This window comes from Arachis duranensis, chromosome 6 (genome assembly GCF_000817695.3).
Source record: "Arachis duranensis cultivar V14167 chromosome 6, aradu.V14167.gnm2.J7QH, whole genome shotgun sequence".
In the NCBI taxonomy this organism is placed as follows: Eukaryota; Viridiplantae; Streptophyta; class Magnoliopsida; order Fabales; family Fabaceae; genus Arachis; species Arachis duranensis.
In genome coordinates, this window is record NC_029777.3 from 91,067,516 (window position 1) to 91,078,941 (window position 11,426).

Consider the following 11,426-nt stretch of genomic DNA (forward strand, 5'->3'; position numbering starts at 1 on the left):
TGTATTAATTTTATATTATTTTCAATCTAAATTATATGGCTTAATTTAATTCAATTACTGGCATTTTAATATCTGAAAGATTATAAATTAGACAAAAAAAATTTAGAACACAACATAACAAAGTTAAAATATTTTTTAAATATTTATACTTAACTTGAATGGATGTGAATCTTTTAAATATATACCTCAAAATCTAGCACCGATTCATTTGTTGTGATATAGTTAAGAAATGTTATAAAAAAATTATGTTATAGAAAAAATAGTATTAGGTATATATTAACAAAGTGGGATCTACTATTCAATGAAGATCCAATAACTTTACTTAACTCTTCCATTTTGAATTTGACTGAATAGTATTTTCTCATTTTGGGTCTAAATTTTATTGATTATAAGATTTGATGGTATTTCTAATATCTTTTTTTTTTAATTTTGAGAATCATATACTCATTAATTATGATTGAATTATTATAGGCTAATAATTTATGAAGCAACTGAGAAAAAGAGAGAGCAATGTTAAATATAGATTAGACATGAAAAGATAAATTGTATTGAGTTGGTGGTATTAGATGAGAGTTATTAAAAAGTACATGTGAATATAACTCAGGTATTCTAATATTTTCGTGCCTTTTGAAAAGCTCGTGAATATATACTATAATATTAAGTACTTTTATATTTGAAACTATTTAAATTTTTGTTTAGAGTGATTAAATTGTGATCAATATTTACATTTATATTTTCCTGGAGATGTTAAATATATAATTCAAATCCATTTTAAGATTTTGTACAATATTTTATTATTCTTTGATAAGATTTGGTAATTCTATTTCTTTAGTGATACAAAGACAACTAAAGCTAATGAAAGACTTACAAACAGCAATAGGTAAAGACTAATATTTGATGTTAATACATAAATAGTCAGTTGATTGATTCATCATCAAACAGTTATAGATTTAGTTTTAAAAGGAGGCTACATAACACAATAAAAAAAAGACAAAAATAAAAAATATCTGATGCTAAACTTCATAAAAGTCTATCTTGATTAAGAAGTTACCATAAATCTTAAACTATGTCTTAAAATTAAAACGTAAAGTAGTGCTAATAATATCTTAAAAAATAAAGCTCTGACTGTTATCATAATACTAACATAGTAACATATTCAATTTCTAGTCCATAATTTTTTTGTCCTTCTTCTTTAACACTTTTGTAGCCAATGCTTGTGTCAAGATCAACAGCAACTTGTTGTATAACCTCACTTGAAAGTCTTTTCTGTGATGACCTGAGGCTACCAATGGTATTTTTTTCATTCACTGACTCCTACAATAATGATAGAGATGTTGAATTATTTTATTTCACCAAAAAAAAGATAAATTATGATTTGTGTTTTTATCTAAAATTCATGTGGTTGAAGACGAAGATAAAGGTACATTACTTGGCAAAATAGAATGATCATCTCTAAGAATAGGCCCAAAAGAATTGTTAGTTAAACTATCATCCACCAACTAGAACATAAATGAATAGAATAGTTGGAATATTGATATTTTTATAAAATGAGCATGACTCTAAATGCTAGAAAATATTTAATGATACAGAAAGCCTTATATATCCAGAATCTTCATCAAGCTTACGAGTGAACTTTTTTATATTATCATGGTCATCACAAATCCCTGTAACATTATAAATCACATCAGTTCCAGTGATATTACTAGCTTTAATATTGATCTTGAACAACATCTTCTTGTCCAATATTACATCAAGGTCGCTTGGATAGTTATTAGAGTTGTCGTCCTACATCGACGTGAAAAATAGTCCAATTAAATTTATGAATATTAATAATGCTTTCTAACTTATATTGTAGCTGGAATTTAAAATGGTGGTACTATAAAATCATTTGTTAGTAAAGTATAATTGACCTGGCATTTAGCTCTAACGGTTTTGGCTTCTATTCCAACTATTGATTTGGTCTCATTCTCCCAAATAACGACGCTTAGGCTATCACTGTCATTAGTAACATATGCTTTTAGCCTATATCTGAGAAAATTTGTGCTATGAGAAAATAACATAAATAAAAAGAACATGCAAACCTGATAACTGAACGAGGTAATTCGAAAATTTAGATGAAGGGATAATTCACTGCATAGATATTGTATTTTAAAGAGATACCTCAAAGATACAGGTACCCGTTCCTTCACACAAAAATCACAACTAAAGTGATTTCTTATTGGTTTAGCTTTTTTTTCTGGCATATTATTCAGGCAGCATAAAACCAATCATCCTTGCTAACATCCATAATACTACAAGAATATGGTCGATTAGGTACCACAAAAAGAGTCGTAAAATCATTGCTAATCTGACGAAAATATAATTTGTGACGGATTAGCTACCACCTAACAACTAATGCTTTTCTCGCTAATTACAAGTCGCAAATCAGTGAGGCAAACACAACAGTCGTTAATTCATCGGAAAGTTTTTTAGCTACCGATTAGATAGTCGCAAATCAGTCACTAAAGTAAAAGCTAATTCCATAGAAGAAATGGACTAAACGGTAGTCGCTAATTAGCGACAAACTCTACTATAGCAGACTCATTGCTAAATGCAAGCTAACTTCGTAAACAAAATAGAAACATTAGTTGACGCTAATTAGCAAGGAATTTTCCCAAACCTAACTCGTCGCAAGTTGTCCGCTAATAGGGTCGCAAATCTGTCACATTTTATAGCAAATTTATAGCTAATCTTTGACAATCCTTAATCAAATTTGTTGGAATTTTGCCGCTAAACCAAAGCTATTCGAAATGATAAAGTAGAGTTATGAAATAATCTCTAATTTGTTAGGAAATAATATATAGTCAATTAGTTGCAATACTATCGCAAAATGTCATCGCAAATTTCTTTTCAAATATTAACAAATCGATAGATATCTCATAAATATTTCACTCGCAATAGAGTCTATAATTTGCCACCATCATCAATAGCGAGTATGCCGCTATACTAAAATAAACCTCATTTTTTATTTTAGTCATTGAACTAAAATTATATCATATACAAAATAAATGAGTTCATCAAAATTATACATGTTTAAAAAGTTCAAACCATGTTTCAAGAATTATGTATTGAAGCTTAACCTGATAATAACCAAGCCTTTGGACTTGATCAAATACCTACTCTATCTTTTCAATAGCTGTCAATAACATGACTTAATTAGTAAACTAACAAAGAAAAAATCTCACTTATAATATAATGTAAAAGTAAATCACTCACTTTTTTAGAGATGTTTCAATCTAGCTACACAAATGTGTTCTTGCTTCTATAAAATTCATTATACATTACACATCTCAGTTCTTCATTCCACATTGAAAATAAAAAAAAATAAAAAATACAAACAACACCTAAGACTTGGCATATCAATTGCACAAAGAACATGTCCACTAATTTCACCTTCAGTTTCACCAACATTGCCATTTATACTGGGATCACACTGCAAAATATCACAAAAAAATAATATCGGTAAATAATAGCACATCAGTTAATCAAAATAAAAAATATAATAATAATAAATTAAACGCAAAAAATAGTAGCTATCAAAACAACAATAAAGATAAAAAAATTAAAATCAAGAACAAAAAATAATAGAACCAATAAATTAAAATAAAAAAACTAACAAATTAAAAAAAACAGTAAAAGCAGCTAACAGTGAAGAACAACAAATTAAAAATTAACAAATAAAAATTTAGCAACAATGAAGAACAAAAAATTAAGAATAGAAAATCAAGAACAAACAAACAATAGCAATAAACCAAGAACAACAAATAAATAGCAGTAAAGAATAACAAACTGTAGCAAGAACAGAGAAAATCAAGAATAGAACAAAATCGATTGTCTTGAATTAATTAATTAATTGATTGATTAATCAATAAAGACCCAATAATCAAGCTAAAGTCAAAATCAAATGAAATCACTATACTCCTAATAATAATCAAGCTAAGTAATGCAAAAGAAAAAAGTAGCTAATTTAATTTTCATTTGAAATTACAGACCTTGCTACATTGCAGTCAAGAACTTCTGGAGTCTGTCTTGTCTTTAGAGTCATCTTAGCAAGATTAAGGAATAGCTCTGCAGGTTCAACCTTGGATAACCTACTTATTTTCTTAGGTTTTTTTGTTGCCAATGAAACATTAAAGATAAGAGCACAACAAGGACAACTTAATTTATAACCAGGATGCTTATCCAATTTAAGGAGAGCATAATAGCCTCGAAACTTTTTTTGGTAGGAACAAGTATTCTTTTCTTTCTGTGAATCATCATACATCTGAAACAATTCAACCGAAGTTATGTTCATATGTTCAATATTGAAGTGAGCATCAAAGCCCGCAGAAAATCCTTCTCCTTTTGTGTATTCACATAATTCATGCATTGCAATGATGTGTAATTGGATCTGAAACCACAAAAATAAATAGCCTCATGAGTTTTAAACTTTTAACCATCACCAGATATTGTTCTTACAAACATCACCAAGCAGATGCAGATTCTTGATAAAAGGCATCAGAACCTTTAGAAAATTATTTTACCAACAAATAAATATGAAACTACTATATCTGTAAGTAGCCACAATATATATTTGTATTGAGTCTTAATCAATATAGCATATAAGAAACTTGCAGAAAAAATAGATATTATTTCCACTTCATTCAATACGAGAAAAATTAGGTTTTATTATACTTTTGTTAAAAATAAAAAAGTATCATCTGTTCAAGCATAGAATAGCCCCTTGATAGAAAATGTGCTACATACTCAGGTCCATTCTAATTGCTCTCTTCCTATTTCACAAGAATTTATATGCACTAAGAAACCTCTCAACATAGGGATGATCTAGCAGAAAAAGTAGATAATCAATTGTCTTCTGCATTATGGGCATTGGTATAATCAAGCTTGCTTCCCTCTCTGTTGTCCTAGTATATTTCCATGAAACATGATAAGTGTTACTAATGAGAAGTGATAATAGTATTTATGAAAAAAAAAGTATATTTTACTATTAGTAATATGACAATCACCTTAACTGCAAGAAGTCTGCTGGTTATATTTCTATCCCCATCCAAGAGTTCATACTGGTCAAGATCCCCTTTCCTTTTACGCTCTCACTAATCAGACTCTAAAATATAGAAATCTCAAGTATTTTTATGCAAAGATCAAGTTCTTTATGCAATAAATTTGTTTAGACTTTAGACATATCTTTGAGTGTATATATATACAAGAAAAGGAAGGGAATTGAATTTGTGTCAAGCATACCTGCAGTACACGCAGAATTCACAGAACCAGCCAAATAAATAAATAAAACCAATTTGCATTGAATCATATGATTGTTGTAATTTCTTTGTATTTTACAGAACATTGACAACCAATCTAAAAATTATGCACAAACCTTCCATAACCACCAAATCCCCAGCTGCACAAATGGATAATCTTAAGTTATAACTTATTTTACAGAGCTAAGATACTGAACTAAGAAAGTAAAGAATTACTCACAAGTAGACAAAGCCATTCTTATCCACCGCCACTAAACATTCAAAAAGAAATAATGAGTAGATGAAAGAAAAGATTAAATAACTGAGATCAAGAATGGAAAAAACAAGCACCTGTGTGATTTGTCCCACATGCCACTTTGACAATTGTTTTCCAAGATAGAGAAGCAAATGCCTGAGGATGTGGCTGGGGTATATACACCAATTTCACAGAGCTGTCCTTGAAATTATACTGCAAGCAAATGCAAAATATGTGAAGCTTTTTGTTCTTTGTTGCACCTTTCGTGCAAACATTTAATAGGATAACACAATAAAAAATTACGCAGCAGCAACAACAAACTTTTCCAAAGATTAACAAGGATTATCAAAATTTCAGGCTTTGAGGACAATTTCAGTCTCAATTTTTTTCAGCACAGCACAATACAACAATAGTGAGCAGAGCTAATCATTCAAAGCAAGAACATAGAACAATACAAAGAACAAAATAGGACTAAAATGAATCAACTAATCAGTAATCATTCAATCCAAAAAAATAGATAATCATTCAATGATTCAAATTTTAATTAGTAGCACTAGCAGAATCCCTAAAAAATGAATGTTTTGATCAAAACAAAGAACGAATATTCATTACAGTGTCCAAATCCTCGTATCAAGTCTTCTACCACTAGCAAACTCTCAACTCAAAAACACAATAAACAAAACTTTTGATTCTAAAACTAATAAATCTCCAAAAAAAATATAAACCGATTTAAATACTCATTATTTTCAACAAAAACTAAGGCATATCAACCCTCAGATTCACATAAGTTCAACATTTTAGAAACAAGTTTACATTTTGGTACCTATTGGAAGAAGTGACAACAAACTAAATCCAACCAACTTCATCTCCTTCCCACTTTAGAATCTGGCCGTCGGCGACGTCAGTGTATGACCCTCCGCCATGACAATTAAACACAAGACTCTCAGGACCAAGGGTTCTGGTTACATGAAGGAGGCGCGCGACGTGGAGTAGTGAATAGAGAAGGCATGTATGGAGTCGTGGAGGAAGACAACGTGCTGCTGGCCGGTTGTTGTGTAGAGCCTTGCCGGAGAGGACGACGAAGAAAGAGAGGCGCTACGAGGAAGGGAGAGGAAGAGGAAAGGGTTGCAGGATGCAACTTAGGGTTGGTGCTGTCCGCAGTGCCGATGGCAGAGCAGCGGGAGCACGATAGGGGACGCTGAGTCTCTGATTGTGGGTGTGGGAGACTGACTTTGTGCATGTTTGGGTGCTATTATTTTGATAAAAAAAGATTTTTTTATTGAAAAAAGATCTTTTTTTATTTTGTAGTGTGTTTGGTAAATTTCTAGTAGTAAAAGTAAAAGCATTAGAAAAATAAAAAAAACATCTTTTTTGAGAAGCTATAATTTACATCTTTTTTTAAAAGATCTTTTTTCCTTAAAAAAAAGATGTTTTGTAATTATTGATAGACAAAAATCTCCTTACTAAAATTTTAAAAAGACATCTTTTACCCCTTTCTTTCATGGATGAATGTACATCAACAAATGCTTGGGCACTAAACTGTGCTTTTTTCATGCCTATGCAAATACGTGATATGCTTATGCAAAATATCTCGGTAAAAGAAAACATAATTTACCTTGGAAATAAGGCGTTGAGTCTGAGATCAATCCACAGCACTAGACAACTCAGGTTCTCTTCATGCTATTTTTTTATCTATTTTGTGTTTTCAATAAATATATAAAAAGTTATTTAATTAATTCATATAAAATTAACACATTTTATTTTCTTTTGCTATAATTATACGTGATATCTTTTATTTTTGTTTTTATTTTTATAGATGGATTTATATTTTATACCGTGTTGACCTTAGTTTGATGTTTAAGATTTTTTAGGATTCTGTATCTGATATTTTGGGAACATTATTATGTAATATTTTGCCAAATTCACTATTGTAAGAATCATGCAATATTTTGAGATAAAATCTTTAATGATTTGATATAAAATATAATCATATATAAATATAAAAAAAAGATACTAGTATCAAAATATAAAAAAGTAAAAAATCTGAAATAATTCACAAATAAAAATATAACATATTGGTTTAGCTTTTGTGAAATATATATATATAAAGGTTGAAAGTTAAAATATTGTTTTTCTACACACTCAACAACAAATCATATCGGGTTCTTTTCTTTTATCCTTTCTTCTTCATATTGTTATTATTATAAGCTTCATAGTAGTGTACGTTATTATTATTTGCTTTCTTTTATTTCTTTTACCATTTTTTTCATATTGTTATTATTATTTGCTTTCTTTTCATATTATCTCTGTCTTCATATTACTTTACTTTATTATTATTTATTTTTTTATTTTTTTTATCGTTTTCTCATTATTATTATTAATTTATTTGTGATTTTCATTTGGTTTTTTATCATAGTATTTTATTTTTATTTAGTGTGTTATTATATTCACAATTATTATTTATATTACAATTTATTTTGTTAACGTTATACATTATAAAATTTGATATAATGTATAATTTATATAGTATGGCTCCAAAATTAAATCCAAGAAGAGGTTCTAGTCAAGTGAATATTGAAAACGAAGATCAACAAATGAAGGAGAAGTAGAAATTGTAAAAGCAAAATGGGATGATTAGAATACAGAAATATTTTTGACTATCTGTGTGGAAGAGATACGAGATGGTAATAAACCTAATAAACATTTCATCAAAATTGGTTGAAAAAATCTACAAAAAAAATTTAGAGAGAGAACAGGACTCCCATATATGCATAGACAATTAAGAAATAGATGGGATGCTCTTAAATCTTATTTTCAATTATGGGCTAAATTAGTTGGACAAGAGACTGGTCTTGGTTGGGATCATGAGAAAAAAATAGTGTTAGCTTCTGAATCTTGGTGGACTGATAAAATTAAGGCATGTTAATTTTGCATTATAAAATAATACAATAAGTTAATTTTATCTTTAAAAATTATTAGATATCTTTTATATTTATTCTTTTACATATTTTAAACAGATTAATCCAGAATTCGCTAAGTTTAAGAATAAAGGTCCTAAATCTTTAGATAGGCTTGAACAATATTTCAAGGACATTGTAGCTACTGGTTATAGTGCTTGGGCGCCATCGGAAGATCCAAATGCTGAAGAATTTAATCAGAACAATGAAGATTTTGAGATTGGAGGTGACATGAATTATACAAATGAATTTATTAAAGAGGACATTGCTAATTATACAGTTGTTCAAAGTCCTACTAGAGAGAAAAGAAGGAAGACTTCTAACAAAAAAGTTGAGAAACGAGCTGGAATAGCGTCTAGATTACAGGACTCACTTGATCGTATTTTGGTTGGTGTAGAGTCAAAAGCTGCAACTAAGGGAGATGATCCTTACTCCATAGAAAATTGCATCAAGTTGCTACGCAAATTACCTGGCCTAGAATCATATAGTCCAAAGTTCTATTTGGGAATTAGATTAATGGCTAAGCCACAATATAGAGAAACTTTTATTGCATTGAGTGATGATCCCAATCAACAACTTGGATGGCTAGAATCTTTTAAATTGGATGACATGAACTGTCTCTAGACTTTATTTTTATTTTTTTTCTGCATGAATTCTTATTATCGTTATTGTTGAACTTTAATTTAGTGACAATGTTATAATTTGTGTTTTGATTTTATATTTTGGAACTTTATTTAATAATGACATCTTGAATAGTATTTTTTGCTTTGTTATCTTATTTTTCATGTTAATTTAAATTATACAGGATGAGTGATTATGAAACAGATAATGATACTGAATATGAAGAACACGAAGAAGATTACGAATCAGCTGCTATATTAGTTATTTGTGGAGTTGCCAATTATTACTTGTGATATGTCCTCAAACAAGAGAAAAGGACTTCAAAATTATCAGGATATCAATGGGTATTAGAATTAAAGGAAGGGAATGAAATGCAATTTTTTGAACAATTTAGAATGAGAAAATCAGTGATTAACCATTTATGCAATGATTTAGTTCTCAATTATGGCTTAAAATCCACACGAGGTGTTAGTGGAGAAGAGATGGTAGCAACATTTTTATACATGCTTGGGCAAGGAGCTTCTTATAGAATGTTAGAGGAGCGATTTCAGCATTCAGGTGAAACTATATTTCGTCAATTTCATCATGTTCTATCATGTGTGAAGAAATTGGCAAAAAATATTATTAGACCTATTGATCCTAGTTTTGGAGACACACCTAAATATATTATGGATAATGATAGATATTGGCCATATTTCAAAGATTGTATTGGAGCTATAGATGGTACGCATATAGCTATTCATGTTCACCAAGATGAGCAAGTGCGATTTATTGGTAGAAAAGAAAATACTACAACAAATGTAATGGCTCTGTGTGATTTTAATATGTGTTTTACATTTATATGGGCTGGTTGGGAAGGTTCTGCACATGATACAAGAATTTTTATGGAGACTCTTCGAACAAAAAAACTAAATTTTCCACATCCACCAGAAGGTTAGTTACGTCATTTAAGTTTATTTTGAGGTTACATTCATTTTCATGATAATATGTGGCTTGATTTTTGTATATTTTTTAATGTATTTCAGGTAAATATTACTTAGTTGATGCTGGTTATCCAACTTTTAAGGGATTCTTAGGACGTTATCGTCATACAAGGTATCATATTCCACAATTTAGACTAGCACCAAATTTTAGATCAAACAATGAAAAGTTCAACTATTGTCATTCAAGTTTAAGGACAGTAATTGAAAGGACTTTTGGAGTATGCAAAGCAAGATGGAAGATACTACAAAACATGCCATTAAGAGCCAAATTTAAAACCCAGCGTGATATCATTGTTGCATGTTTCACCCTTCATAATTTTATAAGAATGATGGATTCTGATGACATAAGTATTTTGCAAAAATTTGAAGATATTGTTTCGTTACAAGCCAATGAAGGTGATGGTACTACTATGAGAAATGGATCAACAAATTCTGAAATTAATGAATGGGAAGAACCAACACAAGAAGATGTTCGGACAATGGAAGAAATAAGAGACAATATAAGAGATCAATTATCGGATCAAATAAATTAGTATAGATAATTAGTTTTCTTTTATTATTATTAATAAACTCTTTTATGATTGAATGTCCTTTTAAGTAATTTTATTATTATAAAAGTACTTTTGTATTTTTGTATCCAAACAATAACATCTTTTAAATAAGTACTTTTAACTAAAGTATCCAAACATAAAATCACTTTTACTTTTGTAAAAGATCTTTTAAAAAAAGATCATTTAAAAAAAGATCTTTTTTCAGAATGACGCCCAAACAAGCCCAAGGTCTAGGCATGGCCGAATGGCCAGCCTCCCAATGATCTAAGATAGCATACAAAATGAAGATAGCTACCAAAGTCCGATCTAAGAACTAGATGTCCAAAGATGATCTAGAGATCTAAAGTGATCAAAAGATGAAAATACAATAGTAAAAGGTCCTATATATAGAAAACTAGTAACCTAAGGTGTACAGAGATGAGTAAATGACATAAAAATCCACTTCCGCGCCCACTTGGTGTGTGCTTGGGCTGAGCAATGAAGCATTTTTCATGCAGAGACTCTTCTTGGAGTTAAACGCCAGCTTTAGTGCCAGTTTGGGCGTTTAACTCCCATTTGGTGCCAGTTCCAGCGTTTAACGCTGGGATTTCTTGAGGTGACTTTGAACGCCGGTTTGGGCCATCAAATCTTGGGCAAAGTATGGACTATCATATATTGCTGGAAAGCCCAGGATGTATACTTTCCAACGCCGTTGAGAGCGCGCCAATTGGGCTTCTGTAGCTCCAGAAAATCCACTTCGAGTGCAGGGAGGTCAGAATCCAACAGCATCTGCAGTCCTTTTT

At 30.0% G+C, this 11,426-nt stretch overlaps 2 protein-coding genes and 1 long non-coding RNA gene across 4 annotated transcripts; 2 read left to right on the top strand and 1 right to left on the bottom strand.

Moving 5' to 3' along the window:
* Positions 1–4,204: 4,204 nt before the first annotated feature.
* Positions 4,205–5,981, bottom strand: LOC110272760 (uncharacterized). Of its 2 annotated transcripts, XR_008010752.1 has the most exons (5): positions 5,628–5,981; positions 5,518–5,548; positions 5,414–5,437; positions 5,046–5,143; positions 4,205–4,943 (listed from the first exon to the last, which is right to left on the bottom strand). It is a non-coding gene; the product is annotated as an uncharacterized LOC110272760 (long non-coding RNA). The 2 variants fall into 2 exon arrangements; XR_008010751.1 differs by having other exon boundaries at positions 5,046–5,437.
* A 2,318-nt stretch (positions 5,982–8,299) lies between these two features.
* Positions 8,300–9,403, top strand: LOC127748505 (L10-interacting MYB domain-containing protein-like). Its single transcript, XM_052263092.1, has 3 exons — positions 8,300–8,449; positions 8,550–9,073; positions 9,295–9,403. The coding sequence occupies exons 1-3, from the start codon at positions 8,300–8,302 to the stop codon at positions 9,401–9,403; spliced, it is 783 nt and encodes a 260-aa protein (XP_052119052.1).
* Positions 9,404–9,505: 102 nt separating this feature from the next.
* LOC127748506 (uncharacterized) lies at positions 9,506–10,626 on the top strand. Its single transcript, XM_052263093.1, has 2 exons — positions 9,506–10,043; positions 10,136–10,626. The coding sequence occupies exons 1-2, from the start codon at positions 9,506–9,508 to the stop codon at positions 10,624–10,626; spliced, it is 1,029 nt and encodes a 342-aa protein (XP_052119053.1).
* Positions 10,627–11,426: the final 800 nt, after the last annotated feature.

Excerpts from the sequence above, each read along its gene's own strand:
- LOC127748505 (XM_052263092.1), top strand. The coding sequence starts at position 8,300 with ATGCATAGACAATTAAGAAATAGATGGGATGCTCTTAAATCTTATTTT. Across the intron at positions 8,450-8,549 it reads GGTGGACTGATAAAATTAAG|ATTAATCCAGAATTCGCTAA; the intron begins GCATGTTAATTT and ends TATTTTAAACAG. Across the intron at positions 9,074-9,294 it reads CCCAATCAACAACTTGGATG|GATGAGTGATTATGAAACAG; the intron begins GCTAGAATCTTT and ends TAAATTATACAG.
- LOC127748506 (XM_052263093.1), top strand. The coding sequence starts at position 9,506 with ATGAGAAAATCAGTGATTAACCATTTATGCAATGATTTAGTTCTCAAT. Across the intron at positions 10,044-10,135 it reads TTTTCCACATCCACCAGAAG|GTAAATATTACTTAGTTGAT; the intron begins GTTAGTTACGTC and ends AATGTATTTCAG.